Source organism: Mirounga angustirostris, unplaced genomic scaffold (assembly GCF_029215605.1).
Source record: "Mirounga angustirostris isolate CCGP_5_RB_7025 unplaced genomic scaffold, mMirAng1.0.hap1 SCAF_9, whole genome shotgun sequence".
NCBI lineage: Eukaryota > Metazoa > Chordata > Mammalia > Carnivora > Phocidae > Mirounga > Mirounga angustirostris.
The window spans coordinates 114,017,230-114,043,654 of record NW_026991717.1 but is presented as its reverse complement, the minus strand read 5'-3'; the positions used below and the strand labels follow the sequence as shown (position 1 = coordinate 114,043,654).

At 45.5% G+C, this 26,425-nt stretch overlaps 1 protein-coding gene across 1 annotated transcript in view; it reads right to left on the bottom strand.

Annotated features, from left to right (window-relative positions):
* The window catches only part of TTC9 (tetratricopeptide repeat domain 9), a 33,446-nt gene that overhangs the window by 4,504 nt on the left and 2,517 nt on the right, over positions 1 to 26,425 (bottom strand). Inside the window, exon 2 of the mRNA XM_045901119.3 lies at positions 1,321 to 1,503. Coding sequence (XP_045757075.1) covers positions 1,321 to 1,503 — 183 coding nt within the window. The remainder of the gene's footprint in view (positions 1 to 1,320; positions 1,504 to 26,425) is intronic.

Sequence of the window (26,425 nt, the reverse complement as noted above, 5' to 3'; positions counted from 1 at the left end):
ACTGCTGTGAGGACCGAAATAGAGAAGTCTGAACGTGCTTCATCCAGTGAGCAATAAATATTCATTGAAGGTAAATTTTTTAAACTAAAGAGTTTAAAATGACTTTGCTTCATTGTCTTACTTTTGTCCTTTACATAAGGTCAGGTACCCACCTCCCCAGAAACGGGGGCATTTCCCCCCCATTCTAAGGCATTAAATTAGTGAGCAGCCTGCCTGGGATGTCATATGAATGCTAACACTCAGAAATGCCAGGGGTAGCATCTAGCAGTGCTGGCATATAGGAGGTGTTCAAGAAAATTCTGTCAAATGGGTTCAGTTCTTAGTCCTCAAGTTGCCTAGAGTATAGAACACAATTTATATACAGAAAAAGAACCGGTGACACATAAAAATAAAGATAAGGGATATGGACATTCTTTAAGAATATAGAAAAAAGTATGCATTTGGATATTTGTAAACTGATCCTGAAGTTCTTAAATCCTTCTTGGATGGAGAACTGCATTTTTTAAAAAACCAGCCATGTGAACAACCATGATAACACCAAGTCAAATTCGTTGTTTAAATGTTACAGGCTCTTCCTGACCACCTGATGTAAAACAGCACCCCCTTTACTCCTGATTCTTTTACTCTGCTTTATTTTCTTCCTGGCACTTAGCATGACTAAATATTACATTATCTATCTGTCCATTTGTTTACTGTCCCTCCTCCTCCGTTATAACATAAACTCTTGGAAGGTAGCAGCTTCCTTTTATTCACTGCTATCTACCCAGCATCTAGAATAGCTCCTGACCTACTCAGTAAATGTCTGTGGAATGAATGAGTGGCTGAGCTGGTGGATATGAGTTTGAGCGAACAGTCTAGGTAATGCAGGCTCTAAGAAATGGGAGCTGACCAGAGAAGTCAGAGCATGCTTCCTGGAAGATGCTGAGTTCAGCACCAAGAGTATCCATTCATATTCTGTCTCGCCAACTGGAGTGTGAGGTCCTCACAAGTAGGGATTCCATCTTCTTATCTCCATCCCTGGCACCCAGCACAAACCGTGGCACATAACTCAGAATTCAATATGTATTTATTGAGTAAGCGGCGAGAGCTGGCTTCTGGATTGGAAAAAACCCCAAAGAATTCCATATTCTATTTGAAAAGAGGTGCCCCAGCTCCCTGGAATGCAGACCCCAGGCAAAAGCATGGACTGTTCATGCTCCTCATTTCAGGTCCTGCCCCACACCTGGCCCCGCCAGCCAGGACAGCTGTGCGTCACGACGGGGAGGCCTCCGGAGCTGCCAGAGGGGACTGACGGTAAGAAAACAGCAATTGCCAACTTACCTGTTGGCTGTCGGGTCCTTGCTTCTTTCAGGTAGTAGAGGGCTTTGTCATAGTCTCCAAGGTGGTAGAAGGCCACACCAGACCGGTAAAGGGCCTTGAAGTTCTCTCCTTCCTTCTTCAGGACTTTGAGGCAATACTCCTTGACTCGCTCATAGTTCACCAGTTCAGCCTGGAGCAGGCAGGCTATGGAGGAAGGGAGAGAGAAGGGAAAAGGCTCTAACACAGCAGACTCTGAATGTCTCTCTTTGGTTCTTTCTCCCTGCCCAGAAAAGGTGGAATTGTGTTGGGGTTTTATGCTGGGGTGTATTGCCATGGGATTTGTCATCAAATAATCTAGGGTTCTAGGATCCACTTTCATCACCAACAAGCTGTGTGACCTTGAGTAAGTTACTTGGCCTTGAATTGTGTCCCCTCTAAAAAGATATGTTGGAGTCCTAACTCCTAGTACATCAGAATGTGACCTTATTTGGAAATAGGATCTTTACAAAAAAGGTAATCAAGGTAAAGTAAGGTCGTTGGAATGGGTCCTAATACAATATGCCTGGTGTCTTTATAAAAACACACACGATAGGGACGCCTGGGTGGCTCCGTCAGTTAAGCCTCTGCCTTTGGCTCAGGTCATGATCTCAGGCTCCTGGGGTAGGGCTTGTGTCATTGTGCTCTGTGCTCAGCGGGGAGTCTGCTTCTCCCTCTCCCTCTGCCCCTCCCCATTGCTCTTGCTTGCTTGCTCTCCCTTTCTCAAATGAATAAATTAAAAAAAAATTTTTTAATTAAAAAAAAATGCCACTATAGACTGAATGTTTGTTTTCCAAAAAATTCATGTGTTGAAAACCAATCCCCAGTGTGATGGTATTTGGAGGTGGGGTCTTTGGGAGGTGACTAGGTCATGAGGGCTGAACCCTCATGATTGGGATTAGTGCTCTTACAAGAGAGACCTTAGCAAGCTCCCTTCCCCTTCTGCCATGAGGACATGGCAAGAAGACAGCTGTCTATGAACCAGGAAGCAGACTCTCACCAGACACTGAATCTACTACCTTGACCGTGGACTTCCCAGCCTTCAGAACTGTGAAAAATTAATTGTGTTGTCTGAGCCATCTCTTGGTATAGCAGCCCAAACGGACAAACACAAACAGGAAGTTTGGACACAGAGACAGAAGCACACAGAGGTGAGACAATGTGAAGAAACAGAGGAAAAAGATGGCCATCTATAAGCCAAGGAACGCCTGAGGCCCCCACAAGGTAAAACAGAAGCATGGAACAGATTCTCCCTCACAGCCCTCTGAAGGAACCAAATCTGCCAACACCTCCATCTTGGACTCCTACTTTGCAGAACTATGAGACAATAAATTTCTGTTGTTCAAGCCACCAGTTTATGAGACTCGTGTTGTGGCAGCCCTAGGAATAAGCTACAAGGGGCGCTAACAAAGCTAACTGTGGCTAATTCTTGTCAAGTGCTCACCTGGTGCGGGATGCTCGTGGCATTGCTTTACTTGTATTCCCTGACATAATCCTCAGAATACCATGATGTAGGTCCTACTGTTATTCCCATTTTACAGATGAGGAAACTGAGGCCCAGAAAGATTAGCTCATTTACCAAGGGCACACAACATGACAGAGGCAAGGCTGGGATTTATTTATTTATTTATTTTTAAAAGATTATTTATTTGTCAGAGGGAGAGAGCGCGCACAAGCAGGGGGGACAGGCAGAAGGAGAAACAGGCTCCCTGCTAAGCAGGGAGCCCTATATGGGGATCGGTCATGACCTGAGTCGAAGGCATACGCCTAACCAACTGAGCCATCCAGGCCTTCCAAGGCTGGGATTTAAATCAAAGCTGCCTGGCTCCAGTGCCCAAGTTCTTTAACGAGTTGTTGAGGGGATTTCATAAGATAATGGCCATAAAGTATTTAACACAGGGCTTGGCACAGAGTAAGTTACCCCAAGTGTCATTTAATATTATTATCATTCTTTTCAACCTTACACCCCTGCAGTGACAACTGCCTCTGACTTTCTTCAAGTTCTCATTCATGCAAGTTTGTCTTTGCATTTCCTGGGAATAGGGGTCTTCTGATGGGCCAGTGCCCAGCTCAGGACCCGTGAGGCCCCGTGTCCCAGGCAAGAGGAAGCTGGGGCTGGCAGGTGTCTGTGGTGGGGCCCCTTCCTATTTTCTATCAGCCGTCTCTGAGTGAACCATCACTCCTTGAAGATTCCTCTCACCAGCCTCCGCTGCAGGGCCAGAGCCATGGCCAGGAAGCTTGCGAGACCCTGGAGAGTGATGCCCCCTTTCCTTGTGTGCCCAGTGGCCCCCCGCCTCACCCAACTCCCCACCCTGCTGGGCTGTCTCCCCCTCCATGCGATCACGCAAATGTTTAGTAGGCACTGAGTGAAGATTGTGTTATACACATTGGAGGGATTACCAGAAAGGGGGAGGAGGAGGGGGAGGGGCAGGGAAAGTCACCTCTCTGCTTCTTTCAAGTGAATAAAAAGAGACGTAGGAGGCAATGGTACCTGGGTGGCTCAGTCGTTAAGCATCTGCCTTCGGCTCAGGTCATGATCCCGGGGTCCTGGGATGGAGCCCCGCATCGGGCTCCCTGCTCAGCGGGAAGCCTGCTTCTCCCTCTCCCCATCCCCCTGCTCATGCTCCCTCTCTCTCTCTCAAATAAATAAAATCTTTAAAAAAAGAGAGAGAGAGAGATGTAGGAGGCAAAAGTGCTCTTCCCGTCAAGACCAGACTGGGTGGTGGGGGAGGAGGCTGATGGCTGCTCCTTGTGCTCAGATTCCTCCCGCATGGGAGGAACAGCTCTGTCTCCGGGATAGAGGCGAGTCACTGATTTAAATCTTCAGAGGTCTAACTTCAGCTGTTTTGATCCTTTAAATAACTCCCCAGGGATAAGAATTGCTGATTAGGAGATCAGATCTTTCATTGGACATTTTGTGGGGGGAGGACTACCCACCCACATCCTTCTTGGCCGGCTGAGGGGGAGGTGAACCACACGGTCTCTGAAGTTGAAGGTGTGAGAACCAGGAAGTGGAAGAGAATCAGCCCAGATCTAGAAACTGACCCATCAGGTTTCACAGGCCCCAGGGCAGAAAGCCAAACAGGGAGACCGAAGTGAGGGGCTGCTACCCCCTTGGGCGTGGGTGGCTGTGGTCACAGAAAACCATGTGCTGGCAGCCGGGTGTCCATCCAGCTGAGCTGATGCCACCTTCTCCTCTCCTCCCTCAGCTGTGGGGACCCCTCCCCACCCCCAAGCTGTTGGAGCCTGCCCTGGTGCTCACACATTTCTGCGGACAGGGAGGGCTTTCTGTCAAGAGGTTCCTATGCATGGACCTCACTGGTTACCTGTGTGGGGCTTGGCTCCAACACCTGCTCCCAGAGCTAAAGGATTTCCCGTCTGGGCTCCCACATGCCTCATCTGGTGTCCTCTCTGCCCAGGCAGGGCAAGCCACTTCCTGTCCATCTTCAGACAGACACTTCTGTTGGCTGACCTGAGCAGTGTAGGAAATGGGCCCTTGTCTCTTTTAAAAACAGCTTTTGAATGCCTAAAATGAGAGTGGGGTGGTGAGGAAAGGAAGCAAGAAGGCCTGGAAATGGAAACAGATCCTCCTCCCCCCAGGGGAGAAGGAAGGATAGCCATCAAATTCTGGGCATCCTTCATTGAAAATGTTTCGAATTCCCCGGTGGCTCCAGATCCAAGGGGAACCGTGATACTTGGCCGTGGACCAGGTGTCAGACCCCATGGGTGGTGAGGCCAGGCAGGTTACAGGGTGTGGGGGCCCCTGCTGGCACCACAGGTGGAGCCCAGGAAGACAGAGAAATCTAGAGTCAGCTTGGGTCCAAATGGGCTGCCGTCCTAAAGGCTGGGCCAGGGTGGAACCCAGGCACGAAACCTGGGGTGCCAGCCAGAGCTCTTAAGGGGGGTCTGGGGTGGAGGGGGTAAGAGATAGTCCAGAAAGCTACCCGCAGCCCTACCTATAGGTGATTTTTTAGGCAGCCCTGTAGTTTGGGTGGGGAGCTATTTGGGGTTCACATAACAAGCCCAAGGGAGAGGCAAGATGGGATGTTTGTAGGCACATCCTTAGAATGGGGAAAGTTCAGAAGGAGAGGTTGACCAGCAGTCTCAAGATGTTCCTTCCGCATCCCTATGCCCACTACCCAGGGCCTGTGGGCTGCGATCGCATCATCCCAGTGCCCTTGCTTCCTCTCCATGGTTAATCCCTTGCCCTGGGTCAGAGGTGGTGCTCGGTGCCTTACATACACTGTGTCTTTTCATCTTCACGGTAACTGTGAAACAGGTTCTATTTAGATGCTTCTTTTTTAGACGATGAAACCCATTCCAGAGAAATTAAGTCACCTCCTCAAAGTCACTCAACTAGGAGGTGGTAGAATTATGATATCCACCCACTTCTGCCAGGATCTCCAGACTGTGCTCTTGACCATGGGTCTCTGTGGGTCTGTGTTTGAAGCCTTCCAAAACCCATGTAACCCCCGGTAAAAAGCCACATCGCCTGTGTAAACTACCTTTCTCTGTGTTCCAGGGTCAACAAGGCAAAAAGCAATGCCTAACTTCACTGGGCACTGTTCAGGGCACAAGATCAGTGGTGAACCAAACACTCCATTCCATCCTGGAACTAATGGGCTGGTGGGGAAGGTAGACGTTCCATTATCTTGAGTACTCCCAAATGCCAAGACTGAGAAGAAGGGAAGAGAGGGAGCACACTGAGGGGGAGGGGCCCTCAACCAATATAAAGTATCATGGGAGGGCTTCATGGAAGAAGTGGTATTTAAGCGGGGCTCTGAAGACTGAGTGTTTCTCAACCTTAGCACTATAAACATTTTAGGCTGGATAACTTTTTGTCATAGAGGGATGCCCCGTGCATTGTATGATGTTTAGCAACATCCCTGACCTCTACCCACTAGATGCCAGTTGTGACAACCAAAAATACGTCTCCAGATATTGCAAAATATCCTGGGGGGCAGGGGGGAGGAGGTTAAATCCTCCCTGTTTGAGAACCAGTGATCTAGGTGGAAAGGAGAAAACGCCTTCTAGGCAGAAGCAACAGAGAAAGAGATCGAGAGAGGTGGAAGGGGGAGATTGACTTATTTGAGGAGTTTTGAGGAACTATGCCTGGCTGGAGCAGAGAGCCTGAAGGGTAGGGTTAAAAGGAGGGAAGCTGGAAACGCAAGAGGAAACCCGGACACCTAGACCCTTCTGGTCCCTGTTGAGGATCTGGGACTTTATTCTTAGTCACGCTGGGATGATGAAATGGTTTGACTAGGTTGATTCAAGTGGAGGCAGAAAGACAGGGGAGAAGGATCAGTTTAAGAGGCATCTAGGAGACAGAACTGACTAGCATTAGGGAACCTCTGAAATATTTTCCCTCTGCTGTTATATTCATGTGCTTAGAGCCCTTCATCCAGGAGGGCTTAGACTGCCATTTTGGATTCACTGATGATTCAGAAATTCTTCCACGTTGTTGTAACCTGGTCTGTATTTGAATTAAGGTTTATAATATGACAGTCTATGTGCTCTGCTATATGGAATGGATCAATATTTTAAAGAGTACTAGGCTGGGAATCAGAGAGCTAGATTCTAGTCCCACCTTTGCCACTAGCCAACAGTATGAAAATCACTTTCCCTTACTGGGCCTCAGTTTCCTCTCTGTAAAAGGAGGGACCCTCACTTGGCTGAATAACCTCTACTCTCCATTTCAGTCTAACAGCCTGTGAATACAAATGTTGTCCACTTAATAGAAGGACGACACTGTTTCACTGGTTCCTCTTCAAAAGGAACTCTGTTCTCCCTACTACTTATTAGTGAGGCATTTTCTGTTGGGGATGACACTCAGAACTTGTAGGGCAGTGATCAAAAGGGCTTCTGTAAGACAACTTTCCATCTACATGGAGCCTTTTTTTTTTTTTTTTGCATAGAGATTGGGTTATGCGGTCTTCCCAAGGCCAGGCTCTGGGGCAAGATCTTCCCTTAAGGGAGTAAGCTCTGCCTCTGTCAGTCAGTTTCAGCAGAGGAGGCTGAGAACTCGGGAAGGCAGGTCTCATGATGGATGGAGAGGGAGCTTGTTCCCATCTGTGGCCTCGACTCTGGGTGTATCTTTGGATTCAAAGATGCAGTCATTCGGTGGCACAAGGGGTATGAAGGGGGGAGACATGTCCACAGTGGACATGAGAAGATGGGAAGAAAAAGGAAGCCCTTTTGAGAGAAATGTTATTAACCTTCTGGTCTCAGGGTCTTCTGACGTGTTTAAATAAATGCTACAGCTAAGCCATGGAGGATTCAGAAAAGCTTCTAGTCATGGCGGGGAAGAAGTATTAGAAGAGAAAAAGCCTTCCCCAAGCCAACAGTGGTGACAGAAGTGGTGGTAAATTTGGGGGACAAGAAGTGGGCTGTCAATGTCCAATCATCCTTGCACATGGAGATTCCTCTTCCATGGTCAACCTTGGGTGGTTAGGGTATGTATGGTTTTATAAAATGAGCTGGCAGCCTTTCTTAGCTCCGCAAAGGGCTCTGTGGTAGGAAAAAGTTAGAGAATCAGCAACTGAAAGAACCCCACTGCACAGTCATGCGCTCGGGACAGTGGAAATCCTATGTTGGATGTTCCCCAAAGCAACCACACTGAGACCTCAGGCTAAAACATGTCAGGTTCTACTGGCTCTGATGCCTGTCCTGTTTTTGTTTTTCCTGCTACACGCAAGGCATAGTGACTGCCTGGGCAAAGTGCCACTCGCTGGCATGAGATGAAAGGAAGCTGGATAAAGGGGGAAGAACAAGTTCATGCAGCCGTTGGTTTTCTTCTTACAACTGATTGGCTATAGTTGGCCCTTACCAGCTGCCCAGAAGGGAAGCATGGGCGGGATGGGAGGGAAGGAAAGACTAGACTGGGACCAGGAGTGAGGACAAGGAGGTTGCCTCACTTTATGGGTTGAACTGTGTCCTCCCCAAAAGAGATGTTGACGTTCTCATCCTCAGTATCTTAGAATTTGATCCTATTTGGAGAAAGGGTCTTTGCAGAGGTCATGAAGTCAACATGAGGTCACTAGATGGGCCCTAAATTCAATACAGCTGGTGTCTTTATAAAAAGGAGAAATTGGGACACAGAGACAGACACACACATAGGAAAGATGATGTGAAAAGACACAGGTCAAAGGTGGCTATCTACAAGCCAAGGAACCCCAGGCCACCAGAAGCTAGGAGAGAGGCATGGAACAGACTCACCCCCTCTTCCCCCGACATAGCTTGCAGAAGGAACCAACCCTCCCCATACCTTGGACTCCTAGCCTCCAGAACCGTGACAACAGACTGCTAGCATTTTAAGGCACAGTTTGCAGTGCTTTATTACGGCAACCTTAGGAAACCCACACACCTTGCTGGTCATTCCTTTGAGAGGTGGACTCGGGAAGTGGCTATCACATTACTGGGGCAAAATTTCCCCAAAGGGAACAAAATTATTTGGTTTTCAGATTTATTTTAAGGGGCAATGGCATAGTAGTAAAGTGGATGGAGTTTGGATCTGGACAGAGGTGACACTGGGAATATTTAACAACTGGGACAGGTCATAGCCAACTGGACAGGCGTATAATATTGTGCCAGCTCTGGGGTGTCCTGGCTGAACATCAATCGCTGGATCTGGAGATACAGTCCTGGGCTGCAGTCCAAGCTCTGCCACCTACTAGACCAGGCCCTTGGGCGTATCACTTAATCTCCCTCGGCCTTACTCTTCTTGTGTATTAAATGAAGATAGTAATACCTATTTTGTGGGAACTCTTGTGATGATAAAATGAGATAATTAAAGTATGTTATATGTTTCACACAGTGCTGGGCACAGACACAGGTTCTCACAAATGCTAGCTCTTTAGGAAACCATTTGTCAAATATGGTTTCCCCAGCAACATGTACATTCACCAGAGAAAATTTCCATTTTGCATCCTCCACACGGTATATGACACATACACAGAGCTAAAGCTTGATTTAAAGCAAATTTTCAAGAATAGGTCAGAGACACTGTGGAGGGTGATTTAGAGGGTCTTGCTGTGGCAGAGCAACGGGAATGTAACCTGGGCAGTGAAATGATAGAGATTTTGCTTCTGAGGCTCCATGTCCAGGACTGCAATGACCCACCCCATTCTACCTTTCCGCGGAAGCGCTGGTTTTCTCCTCTATGTACACAAATGCTTGCATTCGGAGTTCTGAAAACAACTCTCTTCTTTTGATTTCTCATTTTTGTTCCATGGTTGAGGGTGTAGACAAACTCACACTTGCTCCGAGTGTTTCCCAAACCTAGGTTCGATGCTTGGTCTTACCTGTTTTCCTTTCAAAGGTGTGTTTTCTCTATTGGGACCGGGTGGGTAGAGGCAGAGAACATCACAAAAGTAGCTTTGCAGCCAGAAAAGGGGGCCTCAAGGAAAGAATGGAGTGGGGCTCGGGGCCCTTCTCACTTACACACGAGCCAGCCTCTGAGTTAACAGGTGGTTCTACCCTCTACCCCTCTACACCCCCAAACAGCAAACGGCAGTACTGTGTGTGCCTTCTCCCTCGCTGCAAACGGATGAATGGGTTCCACAGTCGGCATCTGGCTGACAGCTTTAAGGATGGGGAGGGGATGGATCCAAAGTGGCTGAGCTCCTCTGGGGTCCTAATAATTCAGGAGAGCTAGGAGCTCTAAACGCCAGCGGTGGCAGGAAAATGAATAGGCCTGGTTCCTGACTCTATAGGGCTTTACAGAGTCTGGGAGGGAAGAGGAAAGTATTTTTAGCAGAGAAGTTGCTGGCCAGTTTCAGTGCCTCTGAGCTAGTTGGTTCAAGCCAGACAATGGCCCTGGCATTGGCATTCATGCATGTGTCCTTGGGTTAAAACACCTCACCCCTCTGGGTCTCAGCTTTCAAGTGCATAAACATAAAGATAATTATGGTTGCTATCTACCTTTTTCCTCAAGGCTTGCTGGCAGGATGAAAAAAGTCTGACATCTGATGAGAACCCTACAGACAAATGTTTCACATTAAATCACCCGTGGAAATTTGTTTAACGTGGAGATCCTAGACCCCATGCCCAATCTGCGATGCAGATTCCAAACGACTAGAGTGGAGCCCATTTTTAAGAAGTCCCCAGGGGACGCCTGCAGGGGGCCTTCACCTCCTGAGCTGGTACTTTATATTCTAGCATTCTGAATATATGTTTCTTAAGGACCACGCAGTTGGTTAAACTTTGAGAACCCAGGACAGCCGTGAGCAGCTCCAGGATTACCCACAAGGCCAAACAGGTCCCAGATGGCCAAGTCCTAGAGCTGGAAAAATCTGCACATGTGGGAAAACAATTGTTCTCCCACAGATGATCAGCTTGTGACGTTTTGGGTTTTTCTCTTCTTAGTGATTAGAGACTTCTCCCTGGAGAACAGGAGCCCAGGCCAGGGAAATGGGGAAACAGCAGAAGGCTGAGATGCTCCATGATGAGCTCAAGAGAATTAGTCCTGTAGGCAGTGTTCATCCGTCCTTCCAGAAGGGTAATAAGAGTACGAGCAGATAACTTTTTTTAAGCATGAATGGGCCAGGCGTTATTCTAAGCATTAACTCATTTCATCTTGATAACAACCTAAGAGGTAGGCTTTAGTATCTCACCCATTTTCTAGATGGGGAAACTGAGGCCTAAGGAAGTTCAGTCACTTGCTCAGGGTCACAAAGTGCCTAAGTGTTAGGGTCAGGATTTGAACCTAAGCCATCTGGAACCTGTGACTGTGCTCCTAAACATTATACACACTGCCCTCCTAGGATGCTCAGCTGCCTATCATGCATTTTAACTCATCTCCTTCAATGGGTAGATTGGAGGCACGAGTTCTGCTTCTCATGAGGCACAAGTGTGAGGCCCTGACAGTGCAAAACTGTGCTCACTTTACATGTATACTTCTCATCTGGAAGCTTCCCAGATGAGAAGCTTCTCTAGGACTCTCTACCCTACCTGTTTCTCTGTATCAAAGAGGAAAACAAACAAAACCAAGTGCCAGGTTTCCACCAAGGCTTTTTTTTTTTTTTTTAAAGTTCTAAAACCACCAGCATCTCCAATTCCATCGAGAGTCTATGGTTATCCTAATAGGGCTGACATGATATGTCTCAGGTTTCTTCCTGAAACAACCCTTACCTGGGCTTGTGTTTGTAAAACTAACCCCCACAGCATGATTTTTAAATTGAAATTTTTGTTGAGATAACTGTAGATTCACATACAATCCCGAGAAATAATATAAGGAGCTCCCCTGTACCCTTTACCCAGTCTCCCCCAAATGGTAACATCTTATAAAACTATAGTGCAATATACTGACCATATGACCAACACTGATACAATCCACAGATTGATTTTTCCAGCTTTCCTTATACTTATGTGTGTGTGTTTGGTTCTATACCATTTTATCACATACACGGATTCCTCCGTCTACCTCCAAAGTTAAGTTACAAAGCAGTTCCGTTACCACAAGCGTCCCTCCCGTTGCCCTTTTAGAACTACATCCATGTCCCTCCTGTATTTCCAAGTCCTCTTTAACCCCTCTTTAACCCTCTTTAACCCCTGACACTGATACAATCCACAGATTGATTTTTCCAGCTTTCCTTGTACTTATGTGTGTGTGTTTGGTTCTATACCATTTTATCACATACACAGATTCCTCCGTCTACCTCCAAAGTTAAGTTACAAAGCAGTTCCGTTACCACAAGCATCCCTCCCGTTGCCCTTTTAGAACTACATCCATGTCCCTCCTGTATCTCCAAGTCCTCTTTAACCCCTGACAACCACTAGTCTATTCTCCATTTCTAAAATTTTGTCATTTCAAAGTATTACGTAAAGGGAATCATACAGTAGGAAGCCTTTAGGAGCTGGCTTTTTTTCACTCTGCATAATCCCCTTGAGATGCATCCAAGTTGTTGCATGGATCAATAGTTTGTTCCTTGTACTGCTGAGTAGTACTCCACAGTATGGATGTAACCATCGTCTGACCATTCACCTGATGAAGGACATCTGGACTGTTCCTGGTTTTTTGGTTATTATGAACAATGCTGCTATGAACAGTCACAGACAGCTTTCATTTCTATAGGACAAATGCCCAAGAATGCAATTCCTGGGTCATGAGGGAAAACATTCCATCTGTCATCATTTAGCATGGTGTTAGCTTGAGTTGTTTTGTAGATACTCTTTATTAAGATCAGGTAATTTCCTTCTATTTCTAACTTGCTGGGAAATTATTGTTTTTCTAGTACCTGATGGTAATGGTTTCATGTTGGGTGGTCTTTTTCAATGAGGTCAGATCTATAGGTGCAATCATCAAATTGACCCTTTAGTGTTCCAAAGAATAAAATTATTTTTCATAGCCACATACTCAGATCATGCCCATCACTGCAGTTGTTCACGAAACATGTCTTCTTTGCCCTTCCAGACAAGCATCTGCAGGGCATCTTTTTGTTTGTTTTTTAAGTAGACTCCACCATGGAGCCCAACGTGGGGCTTGCACCCATGACCTTGCAATCAAGACCTGAACTGAGATCAAGAGTCAGACATTTAACGGGCTGAGCTACCCAGGCACCCTTGTGTGGGGCATCTTTAAATCCCCACACAGCAAAATGGCATCATTGTGGCTTGCACACAAGGTATGCTCAATAAGTAGCGATACCTAGCATTTATATATTGTTTAACAACTCACTTGACCTTCATGATGACTGTGGGAAATAGGTATTATTAGCTCTGCTTCCAGAAGCTGAGGTTTAAGGAGGTTAAGTGACTTGCTAAGGCCATCTGACTTGTAAGGAAAGAACCAGGGTTATCTAAACCCAAGTCCCATGTTGGTTCCACTCCAGCTGAGCTGGTGGTAAAGAGTGGAAACCTGGACTCCATGACCTCTAAAGGGCTCTTCTGAGTCCAAGGCACTGGGAAGCTCTAGCAGCAGAAAGACAGCAGTATCTATCCACACGAGACTTGCTCTGCCTGGCGCCCAGACAAGAGCTCTCCCTGCAACTGATGCCACGGCTCCCACTGGCACGAGTCGTGTGACTCTGTCTAGTGGACTAAACCTCCTATGATTCCATTCACATGCACTTCTGACCTGCCTTTCCAATCCAGCACATGCTTGCATTTGAGTCACACACACGCTGCCAATGGTCCTTTTGTTTGCTTTGTGTTAGCAACACTGTTTTTGGAGACGTCTGCTTTGCCTACCCTTTGAGTTCTTCATGTGGATATCCCCAGCAGTCAAGGGCTGCGTGAACAAGGGATGCTGCATCCCTCTCGCCATGGCCACACAGTGTTGGGCAGAGGCTCTTAGTAAACTTATTCGATAAAGATTCATTTATCATGGCCTGTGCCTGGGGCTTCGTAAGGAAAACGGAGAGTGCTGAAAAGATATCGATATCTTCGAGGAGCTGATACTCTTCTTTTTCACCCTTTCTTGGCCAGCACTGAGATGGCAAAGTGGCAGGTGAGAGAGCCAAGGTGAAAAACCCATCAAAAATCCTATACGTTGCAGGCTCATGTTGACAGTCCTTTAAGGGATATCAGAATCTGCTCCACCCAGAGTTGTAACACCAAAGCCTGAGGTCAGTTCAGGTTGTTGGTGCCTGTCACAGGCCACTGTTTGTGAGGGAAGCACCTGGGTGCTCTGGCAGCAGGCTTACAAGTTATCCACCCCGCCAATCCCTGGTGGTCCCCTAACTCTCCCTCTTGACCTCATTATGATAGACACAGAGAGGGAAGGGAGTAGTAGGAAGAAAGTAGGACAGGATTACTGCTTATTGGAGTCTACATTAACACTCCTTTGTTGGGTTGCAAGTGGAATTTGGCGGGGCCAGCTGGGCCATTGGGAATGTGATGAGTACATACCCAGCAACAGAAGAAACCCATTGTCCGAAATTAGCTTTATCTTGCTGGCTCTGGCCAAGCAAGACACATGTTCCTGCTTATTGGCAGGAATTCTGAGCCAGGATGAGGGGAAATCTTAGAAGCCAAAATCCCATCCTGTTCTCTTTTTGGACTTTAAAGAACGCTGTCCCTGGTCTGATCATCTCTCCAGCCACCCTTTCGTGACCCAGCAACATCTCTCCTATTCCTATGGCCTTTACCACCATCCTTCCATGGCACCAGTGCAAACATCATGTCACCAGGTATTTTGGGGGATAAGTTAGTTACCAGGCACACATGTAACAGAAAGAGCACTTTTGTGGCTTCCCTGTGGCAGTACCATGGGTAATAGCCAAGTGTTGGAAATAACCAAAATATCCACCAGGAGGAGATTGCTTAAATAAATAATGGGACACAGGTACAATGGAACATGACACAGACATTGAAATCATGCTGAAGAAAAATACTTAGTGACATTGAAAAAATGTTTTAAGTGGAAAATATTGGTGGAAAAATAAAGGCAGTAAATGTTTGCGCAGTACAACCTGAATCTCGTGAAAAATAAACGTGTGTTTATATCAGGATGAAGAATTGTAATAGGAGGCATCATAGATCCTCTTAGGGAAGAAACTATCCTTTTTTAAAGAATACCCTCATCAACTGCTCTAGCAGGTAAGCTGAAACTTTGAGAGCAGTTGGAGGCAAACAAGGTAGAAAAAAAGATGAGCAAACTGCTCTGTGTTTGAAATGACCCGAATTTGAGAGTGGAAGAGCTTAAGAGACAGAGAAGGGCTGGAGGAGGGAAAAAAGAGTCTGAGAAGCATGGTACGTTGTTGGAAGCTGCCAAAAAAAGTTCAGTGGTCAATAAGAAACTCCTGGTAGTCTGCCAGCCAAATGAGTTTTAAGAAAAAGAATTTTGAATATTCAGTTTTTGAGATGTTAACTCTTTGTGTATCCCATAACCTTCAGGAACTCTACAGCCCCAAGTGGTGGTACCAGGGGGTGTGAAAGGTAAGGGGCAACAAGGGGAAGCAGAAGCCCGCCCCGGCAGCCCCCCCGGGGGAGAGTGAGTGGCATCCTGGGGGGACCGGGGAAGGAGACCAGGGGGTCCTGGCGGTGGCCCCAGCACAAAGGACCCAAACTCCTTGTTTCTTAAATAAACTGGGGAAAGGTAGACCTTGAATTGAGTTAGCTGATACATGTTTATATGGACACAGAAGAAAGACTGGAAGGAAATAAACCCCAACAGGAAAGAGTTGGCTGGATGGCTGGATGACAAGCGAGTTTTAGTTTCTCCTTTGAATTTCTTTTATTTGCAATATCTTCTACAGTTACAATGTCTTACTTCTGAAATTAGAAGACTGTGTTAAAAATCCCCTCCGCCCATTATGTCTTCAAAGAGAGCAGGGGTGGGACTCGGCATTAGAAGTGCAGAGAAGGCTGAAGTGTCTCCTGAGCAGAAAGTACAGCCTGTTCCCGGGGCCCCTGCCTTGGGAAGACCTGGAGACCTGAGAGGGCCCTGGGCATGGTGGCAAAGGTGCACCTGCAAGGACGAGTTTATGAGGAGGGTCCAAGGGACACACCTGCTGGTGCTTTCGCTCTCAGGATGCCCAGGAGAGCCCAAGGCTTTCCTCATCTGACACCAGGGAGGAGCGCAGGAAGTTGGCACCACCAGTGTGTGCACAACAGGGCAGGCGGGGCAGGCACGAGGCTGCCAGCCTCACGGCCTCTCCCTTGGATTTCTCCCTCTCACAGAGGCCTTGCCTTCCTCCATTGCCCCTTCCCACCAGGTGGCTTGCTTGCTTGTGAGGCTCCCCAGGGAACCCAACTGAACACACCAGGTAGGAAACACCCACACTGAAGGCTGTTGGGTTACACCTTGCTCACCTCCCCTGCCCTGGAGCCACTGACCACTCTTTTGTCCTCTTCTGTTTGCTCCCTTGCTTCCCCTATTCCCTCATAACCTCCTTTGCTGAGTCCTCGCTCCTCCCCTCTCACATACTTTCCTGTCTTAGTACCTCCGGGCGTGGGAGTTAGATTTACATAAACCATCATTTATGAAGTGTCTGTTGTGTGCCAGGCCCCGTGCTAGGCATGTGTGCATGTACCATTTCACGTCAATCACCATCACAGTCCTCTGTGGTGCATGTTATTGCTCCCATTCTTTAATGGAAACAAGCTCAGAGAGATCAGGATCTGTCCGAGGTTAATGGCGGAGTCATTGGGAAGTCAGGATTCAAACCTACATCTGCTTATGCTAAGCAAATTCTCTCCCATTAGGCCACATTGCCCTGCAGATGTTCTGCCTTTCTGTTCCTCTGTGTTCTCTTTCTTCCCTCCCATCCCCATTGGCAAACACAGGGGGACACCCCTTCTCACTATCTAGGTGTCAGGGACAAGTCCACACACGTTCCCGATGACCCAGTGGCCTCCACAGCCTGAGGGTGCAGGCCCATTCGAGCAAGGAGCTTAGTTCTGACTCAGGGTGAGCAGTAGGCCCAGAATCACATCCCAAAATGCTTGGATCTGGCCCAGACTCCTGAGGGATCTTTAGCTTTGGGCCAAGGGTGGCAACTGTCTGAGACACTCTAACCAAGCCAGCACCCATTGCCTGTAACTTTTGGCCTTGACCATCTTTCTTTCTTTCCTTTCTTTCTTTCTTTCCTTCCTTCCTCCCTTCCTTCCTTCCTTCCTCCCTTCCTTCTTCCTTCCTTCCTTCCTCCCTTCCTTCTTCCTTCTTTCCTTCCTTCCTTCCTTCCTCCCTTCCTTCTTCCTTCTTTCCTTCCTTCCTTCCTTCCTTCCTACCTTTCTTTCAAGATTTATTTATTTATTTTTAGAGAGAGAGTGAGGGGAGGGGCAGAGGGAGAGAGAGAATCTCAAGCAGACTCTGCAGTGAGCATGGAGCCCGATGGGCTCAATCTTACAACTCTGAGATCATGACCTGAGCCGAAACCAAGAGTCGGACACTTAACTGACTGAGCCGCCAGGAGCCTGGCAGTCTGTTTCTTAAAAATTTTTATTTTTTTTATCACCAGGACTTCCTGGCCTAGTATAACCAGCATTGCCACATCTCTGATGGTGAATGACTGCCTGCTCAGAATCAAAGTCTGAATTTTGGAATATCTGGAAAGATCTAGCAGTAATAGGTAATATTTGGTGACATCAATTTAGATTCCAGAAGCCCAGATAATATTTTAAATAGGCTTCAAACTCTTGCCCTGGTTTCTTTCAGAGACCCTCTGTCTGACTCGATCATCCTGGGAGGCTGTGAGGTTTTGGTTTACCCCCATATTTGCAAGGGTTGCCTTGGAAATCTTAGTTGGGATGTTTTAACGATTATTTGTCAGCACATACCAGTAAACTAGAATAAAAGAGAGCTTGTTTCTTGTCTCTTTCCTAAATCTGGCTGCTCCCAGAAAGAGAGGCTGGGGGAGCGGGTAGCTAGAAGGCCTTCAAAATCCTAGACAGTTCAGCCCTTGTGAAAGGACACTTGGAGGGTACGGACCCAACCCCCACTGCTTACATTTGGGGAAACTGAGGCTCAGAGTGATGTGACTTGTCCAAAGTCACAGGGCAAGTTAGCAGCAGACTCTGGACTAGAACCCCAGTTCGCACTACTCCCATGCCATGTTTTGAGGAGAACAGAGAAGGTTTAGATTTGGGCTATAAGGAGCCATGGCAAGTGCACTGTAAAGATTCCGTGAATAAGTGAGTTTCCTTCCCATGCTCGGGCAGCTGTATTCGAGATACCAATGGCCAGGATTTCCGAAATTCAGGGACCAATAAGGATCTTGGGCACTGAATACACACGCCATCCCTTCCTCAACACCAGAGGCACATTGCTAATGTTCAGAACCAATTTATATCACAAGATCTGACTGAACTCTCTTCCCTGCCTCACTGGCAGATTCAAACTGTCACTAACATGCTACTGGGTCAGAGGGGCATTCCCCTACGGGGGGTTCCATGCTGTCAGGATCTAGCTCTGTGCGTGGATTCGGGTGGTAGGCACTGCAGAAAGGGGGATGAATCCTGATAGTAAGAGAAACTGGTGGGCTTGGGATAATTTTGCTCAACATCTACTGCCTGACAAGGCGAGACAAGACATAGCTAATATCCAGAATGGCACTAAAAATCATGTTTATAAGGTGGGTTTTCTTCAGGAAAATAAAAAGAAGAAAGCAAAACTACCTATGATTTCTCTAACAGATAACCCTGTCATCATTTTTCTTAAAAAATAAAAGCAATCATGCATAAAGTTAGAAAAGTCAAATACTACCGAAAGATTTAAAATAAAAAACTTAAAAAAAGACATGAAGGAACCTTAAGTGCATATTGCTAAGAAAAAGAAGCCAATCTGAAAAGGCCACATACTGTATGATTCCAACTCCATGACATTCTGGAAAAGGCAAAACTATGGAGACAGTAAAAAGATCGGGGGTTGCAGGGGTTGTGGGGTAGGGTGTAAGGATGAACAGGCAGAGCACAGAGGACTTTTAGGACAGTAAAAACACTCTGTATGGTACCCTAATGGTGGATACATGTTACTATACATTTGTCCAAAGCCATCCAATGCACAACACCAACAGTGAACTCTAATGTGAACTACGGACTTCGGGTGATTACAGTGTGTCAGCATAGGTTCATCATTTGTAACAAATGTCCCACTCTGGTGAGGGATGCTGATAATGGGGGAGGCTGTGCACATGTGGGGGCAGGGGCTCTATGAGAAATCTCTGTACTTTCCCCTCCATTTTGCTGTGAAAACTGCCCTTCAGACAATAAAGTCTTAATAATTAAAAAAAAAAAAAAAGTTAAAGTCTCTCTAATTCCTCTGCCCAGTCCCCTTTTCAAGTGAGGTTAACAGCTTCACTTGAATGATTTCAGATGATCTTCTTGCCAGAGATACGTTTATGCTAGTTTATATCTTTTCTTACACAGGGAATCATTAAACACTGTTCCGCATTCTGCCTTTTCATGTAATAACAGCTTTTGGAGACTGGTCTGTATCCACACACACAGAACTACCCCATTCTGTAAAATGGCCACACAGTTCAGAAAGAATGGCATGAAGATAATCTTTCTGAAGAGCTGGAAAAGACCTTGGAGATCTTGGAATCCAACCCTAGTCTTTGTAAATAAGAAAACTGCAGCCCAAAAGAGAAGAGTCCTTGGCTCAAGGCACCAGCACGTGGAAAACTTGGAGTCCAAGTCCTTGTTCACCAAGTCACGCTTCCATTGTGTTCTCAAAGGTAGGGATGTCAGAAGAGAAGTGGGGAAATCTTAGCCTTCAGAGAACACCCCTAGCATTCTCCTCATTAGATGATTTTTTTTAAGCACGTGTTTTGTGTGTGTGTGTGGACTATGAAGCAACCAGCATTTAGGGGACTGTTTTAGTATGTGTGTTTGAAACAATATGGGAGAGTCAGTGTGGGTAGAAATTTGATACAGAAACCAGGCATCAAGGGAGTTTTCCTAGTGGATACTGTCCAAGTATCGCTTTTATCCTAAAATTGTTAAAATTGGAGGTGAGCATTTTCCTTATTGGGTAGGTCCTCTATTTTTTTCCTCCTACATATCCCTACCCACTTAAAATGCTAATTTACACTTCCAATACTTTATACTTTAGGAAATACACTCACATTGCTCCTTGCCCTCACCCTGTGAGTCAAGCTGTCATGATTATACCCATTTAATAAGAGAGGAAAACCAAGGTCAGGGATGTTGTGAACAGATTAAGTTCCTGTATGGTGAATGTGCCACCAGCAGTCATGTGAGTCCACCTCAGTTAGTGTCCCACTAGACACAGGGCCAGCTGGTCTCTTTGGTGCTGGTTTTGGGGATCCTTTGTTTTTGTTTCTTGAGAGATGAGGTTTTGGCCCACAAAGCCAGAACCCAGTACCAGCCAGTCATAAAAACACAAACTAAAACACAAATATTACTTTCCAGGATGTGAGGCGAGCAAATGTTCCACACGACCAGAATAATAATGTGTCCAACTTCATTTGGCACTAAAACTGAAACATGTTTTTCAATAATGGTATCACCACTCTGATGACATTAAAACTGACCAGGTCTAGAATAATGCATTTGGACAATTCCAGATGTTATTCATCTAGTGGGTCATTTTTTCTCATTGTGTCCACAAAGTAATTATTGAGACAGTAATGGCTAAAGTGAATTCCTGCTCTTAACACTTCCACTCAAATTTCTCAGGACCTCCTAACTGTAATTCGCATGCTCTGAAGCAAGGGGGACAGAAAAGAGGAGGAAGTATGGGTGGGGCTCCGGCAGCCTCTAGGCTCACTGGAAATTATGACTCACCAGCTCCTCACACCTCTCTGTCCATACAAATTCAGGTCACCTTCCTAGTGACAAAAGGGGAAATTCTGACCTGGCTACAGAATGCAGGACACTTTCCTCTTAACCACCCAGAATGGTCAAGGAATGGGACTCCTAATCATACAAGGCACAATCACAGTAAAAGGATGTTTGACCTACAGAATATAAGACTGGAGGAGGGGCAACTGAGTTGCCCTAAAAATGCCAAGGCTTGTCCTTGTTACAAGGGTGATGAGATATAGTCTATGAGATGAGATGTAGTCTATGTTGCCTCAAAGGGTAGATAGAATATGGATAGATCAGGGGCACCTGGGTGGCTCAGTTGTTTAGGCATCCAGCTTTTGATTTCAGCTCAGGTCATGATCTCAGGGTCATGAGATCGAGCCCCATGTTCGGCTTCCCACCCAGCATAGAGTCAGCTTGTCCCTCTCCCTCCCCTTCCCCGACCCCTGCACATGCTCACTCTCTCGCAAATAAATAAATAAATAAAATATTTTTAAAAAAGAATATGGATGGATCAATAGAAATTTCATGGAGGCAAATTTTAGCATTTAGGGAAGAAACTCCTAAAAATGGAGGCTGCAAGGTGAATGGTTAGGACTACAGGCTTTGGAATTACAGAGTGGTGATGAGAAATCCCAGCTTGCATATACTGCTATGTGACCACAAGTGAGCGACTTAACTGTTCCAAGCTTAAGTTTTCTGTCTCACAAAGTGAGATCAAATGAAATTATATATATTAAGTATATATATTTATAATATATGTATAAATCATATATAATTTTATATGTTCATATACATATATGTACTGTGTGTGTGTGTATTTTTTTTTTCATCAAAGGCGGGGACCTTGTCCTTCATGTTTACTCCTGTAAACTCAGGCCCCATGCCCAGGATCTAGTACATATTAAATGCACAATTAATATTAATGGAATGATTGCATTTACTGGATCTTTAATATGAGACAGCTGCTGGAATAAAGCATTTTCATTCATTTCTAACACATTCATGAAACATCAACTGGGTGCTAGGAACTGGGTTTGTCATGGTGCTTTATTGCCATTATTGTTACTATAATTATTATTATTATAGTTGTTGTTTTGTGGTGGTGGTTGTTAAATGGGTCACTTTAGGTGGTGGTGAGTACCTCTAATGTTGGAAGTGCCTAAACTTATGCTAGATGCCAAGTTGGTAATGTTAACAAGGAAATTCACACACCTGTGTAAAGTTTGAGGTCACATCCAAATCTGAAATGTAATTTTGATTACATAACTCTCGAGAGAGCTATTTAGTACCACTTCTCACTTTTGTTCTTTACACACAGAAACACCATGGAAAAGGAAACATTTGCCCCATGAGCTTCCTCCACGTAAACCTCATCTATAATTTGAGTGTTCTTTGAAAGTCTTTGAAAGGCAGAAAAGGAAGGGAAGATCCGCTTAGATATATTTCAACCTGAGATTCTTCTAGATCAAGTCAACCTTCCTTGGCACTATACATATTACCTCCTTTTCAGAAATACTTGGGAACTGTTGGTTTGGGTCCTACTAGACATGACATCATTTTATTACTGATATGAAAATGTATATGTACAAGAGAAAGGTAATGAGCTTTACATTGCTATGAATGATTTCGAGGCCACATGAATACCACCAGGAAGACTAAACTCCTTTCATTTTCGATAGCATTGTCTTTGGATTTTTAAGTCTGATACCACAGTTAGTGCCAGAGGTTTCTGCTATGTGTTTGGGCAGGACCAATTATCTTGGTGAAAATGGAAAACTCTGTTCCCAACTGAACCTCTGACTTCCCAAAGTCACCTGGGAATTAGGCACTTGATGGTTGGTAGGTTGAAACATTTGGTTTTCATCCTAGATATCTGGAGAAGGCACAGCTTGGGGGTAGGGTAAAAGAGAACAGCTCTAAGAAGGGAATGTTCCATCTGGAGGTCACTCCCAACTTGCAAAGCTCTGAGAGCAGCTTTTGGCTGCTCTAGATCTTGGCCTTCCGATCCTCACAGCAGCTGAATCCCCTTGCCTTGGATGGGACACTTCCATGCATTGTGGCTGTAGGGACTCTGGCTGTAAGGCATCCTAAATAGTTTCTGGCCAAGATCCACCCAATTCATTTCCCTTGCAGGTAGACTAAGGACCTTCAGAATCTACTTTAGAAACTCAGTCCAAAGTCTATGTTCAGAATGTTCTTTCCTAGAAAGCATCCTACAAGTTTCAATTCTCACATCATTTCTTGGAAAATGATCTTAGAGGCCAGAGATTTATTGGCAAAGGTGTTGCCCAAGGAACAGCCTCAGATCAACAATGGCTTGGCCAGTCAAGCTCTCTCACCCAGAGGGCAAGCTCTTGGCTGTGCATCTTAGCATGAAGCCCCTCTTCTTTCCCCTTCCTCTGACCAATTCTTATCCCCAAAACTTATCTTCTGGCTACTGGGTTACCAGTTGTCTCTAGACTTCATCTCCTTTTTACCACTCAGTTCTTGCATTTATAATTCATCCATCTTTATGCTTGGTTCTCTGGTTCCACATCCATTTCTGTTGAGTACCCTTTGTCTTAGAACCTGCCTCAGAGTCTTTATCTAATTTTGTCCCCCTTAGATGTATCTACCCGGTCAGCTTCTGGTATCCCATTGAGGGCGACTTCAAGGGTGGGTGGCTTATGCAGTCAGAAGGGCCCTGTATTTGATTTAATGCTCTGTTATTGCTTCCTCGAAATTTCTAACAATTTTATCTTTGGAGCTGTGTTTTGTAAGTGAAGTTTGATGGGATGATGGAGCACAAACATGAGCAGAGGAGAGAGGCACAACCATTCTTTGCAGCCCCAGTTGCACGTAGCATTCAGGATGCCCCATGAGCACAGAATTCGGTGGACCCACAGTGTGTGAGAATTCAGCAAGACCCAGCTTGAGTATAAGGTAAGACTATCAGGTCTGTAACTAAGTAAGCAGGCAGACATGCTGACAGTCCCAAGAGGCATGCTTCCCATTCAACCCAGAAATTGTTTCAAATACAGAAAGAAAGCAATAAGAAGCACAAATGACCTAAAGCCCCATCATCTCCTTTCTTACTTATGTTTCTACCTGGTACTAGCCAACTGCTTATGCTGCAAATGATGACATAGAAGGAAAGAGTAGGGTAAGAGTAGGGAATACTTCCTTTTCCTTTCCTTACTCAGTAGAAAGCCAAACTTGGTGGGAAATGCACACATAAAGAGTGTGTGGAAAGAAACAAAATAAAAACCATTGAGTTTGTTTTGTCAGCATTTCCACTGTTCTAGGAAGAATAAACTACATATGCATGTATAAGCTACAAAACGTGAATTGTGTAATTTACGTGAATTAACATACAAGGTAAGTGCTTTCCTATTTCCATTTAAAACTAGCATTACACAATATAAAGATGAACAGTAAAATTCATGCCAATAATTTAAAATAAAATTTTAATTTTCTTATACTGACATTAAATAGCAAATAAAAGCACCATGTCAAATCGAGAGAGAGAAAGAGATCATGAAAGAAAGGAAAAAAGCTTTATCTTTTAACACCTTTAATGATACTTCCCCCACACACTTTTTGAATAAGGAGCTCCCTATTTTCATTTGCACTGGGCTGCACAAATTATGTAGCCCTGTTCTGTGGCTTTAAGACATGTCCATCCCAGGCCTTTTCCCAGTGTGACCTCTCTAGGCCTTATCATACCGCTGTCCTGGGGCTTTTTATAGGATCAGTGGATACTATCTGCCCCTTTGGTAAAATAAACAACAACAACAACAAATTTCTTACATGTAGCTCTATGTGGATGGGGAAATGGGTAAAATGACATGGTAGGGGCTTAACCAAAGTCACAGGGTATGCCAGGGATAGAGGCACAAGCTGATCCTCATCTAGATCCAATGCCACAGCCTGTTGGCACTCATCTACACTGCGGGCATTTGAGTCTTGAATGTCATTTGAAAATTCCAACAAAGTCATTACATGTTGCACCCTTTTGATCACACCCAGCTGGGGCCACCACAGCCCCATAGGAATCATGTGGAGCAAAAGACTCTGCCTTTCAAAAGATGCTGCACAAAACATTCCAAGGCCCCAGGGGAGTCCTGTGTCTTGTTCAAGGTCAACAGGAGTCAATCAACAGGACAACAACACATGCTTCCTTCGCAGCTTTGGTAAGGATCAGAGTCCTACATCGCCCCAGGCAGGTCAGAATATCTTTTCAATCACTGTATCAAAGTCATTCAAAATTCTGAAAGAACGGGATGCTTCCCATATATTTTTTTTTTTTCCTTAAAGAATAAGACAGGTAAAATCAAGTCCAGGGGTCTTGCAGTACTGGCCAGATCCCTCCTAATCAGAAGGACCTCCAAGCCAGAACAGACCACAACCATGGGCACTTTGACAACTGCCTGCACACGCTTCATGTGACCCCCTCAAGTCATCCAAATGAATTTTTAGACTAACATCTCTTAGCACATTGCACATTCTAGCTGCCCCCTTGCTATTCTCTTGGAGCCTTCCATGAAGAGTACCAGGGTCCACCAGACCTAGGTTTTTTCCAGAAGCCCCACAACAGCCTTTTGTGAATGCCGAGATGCCCTTAGCAACATGGCCTAATCCTCCGGGTACTTCTGGGCTAGTCCAAGTTCCTCCCAAACCTCAAACATCTCTCTCTATGGTCAGCTGTGTAGAAGGACAGATCTTTGAGAGTGCAAACATCTTCAGACTGCTCCCACCAGGAGCCGGCTGGGCTGCTCAGCCAGCACTGCAGCCCGGATGGAAGGCTCAGGGGCCTTTCTGCCAGAAAGAATGTGCAGCTGTGGTCTCCTTCCTATCAGCAGGCACAAGGGGGACAGGGTATCTTCTGGGCCACACTGCCCTGCTCTGGCTCTGACAACAGTGACAGCGATCTTTTCTTCCCTTTCCATCAAGTGGCAGTCGTAAACGCTTAAAAATTTTATGTCGCAATGTCAAATAATCTTCACGAAAATATTTTAATGAAATGTAAAAATGCTTTTCATATAATCGTAAGTGGGAATAAAAGCAGGATACAGGAGGTCCTGGCTTTGTAAACAGTTTACATTTATGTATGAAAAAAAAAAATACAGGGAGGAAATATATCACAAGGGATGTCTTTTGGTGGTGAGGTTAAGAGTAATTTTGCATTTTCTTCTTTAAACTTTTTTGTATTTTCTTTTTTTTTTTTTTTAAGATTTTTTATTTATTTGACAGAGAGAGACACAGCAAGAGAGAGAGAACACAAGCAGGGGGAGTGGGAGAGGGAGAGGGAGAAGCAGGCTTCCCGCTGAGCAGGGAGCCCGATGTGGGGCTGGATCCCAGGACCCTGGGATCATGACCTGAGCCGAAGGCAGATGCTTAACGACTGAGCCACCCAGGCGCCCCTAAACTTTTTTGTATTTTCTAAAAGAAAATATACTTTAGAGGTACATATTACTTTTGTAGTCCAACAAGAAAGGATACTTTCTTATTAGCTAGGATTTCTTAGACATTAGTAACAGATTTTAAGCATTATCCCAAAGAAAACCAACATCAGTCTTCTCCTTCTCTAGGTGACTTCCAGGATCCCTTCTCCCAATTGAATTTTCTATACAGGATACAGATTTTGGCTTTGACAGGACTGCTCAGCTTGTAAGTACTCTTCTTTTCTCTCTCATTGAAACTTGAAAATACTTAGGAAGAGCCCTATCAGAGTTTTGAATTAAGGTCCCGCATTTCTTTCTCCTGGTTCCCAGGGCTCAGAGCTCCAAACAGAAGCCCACCTGAGACTAGATTCAGGGAGCCAGAGGCCTAGAGGACAGTGACTTTGCGCATCAAGGTGTGATGGCAAGAACATTGATTTTGGAGTTGAATGGCTCTG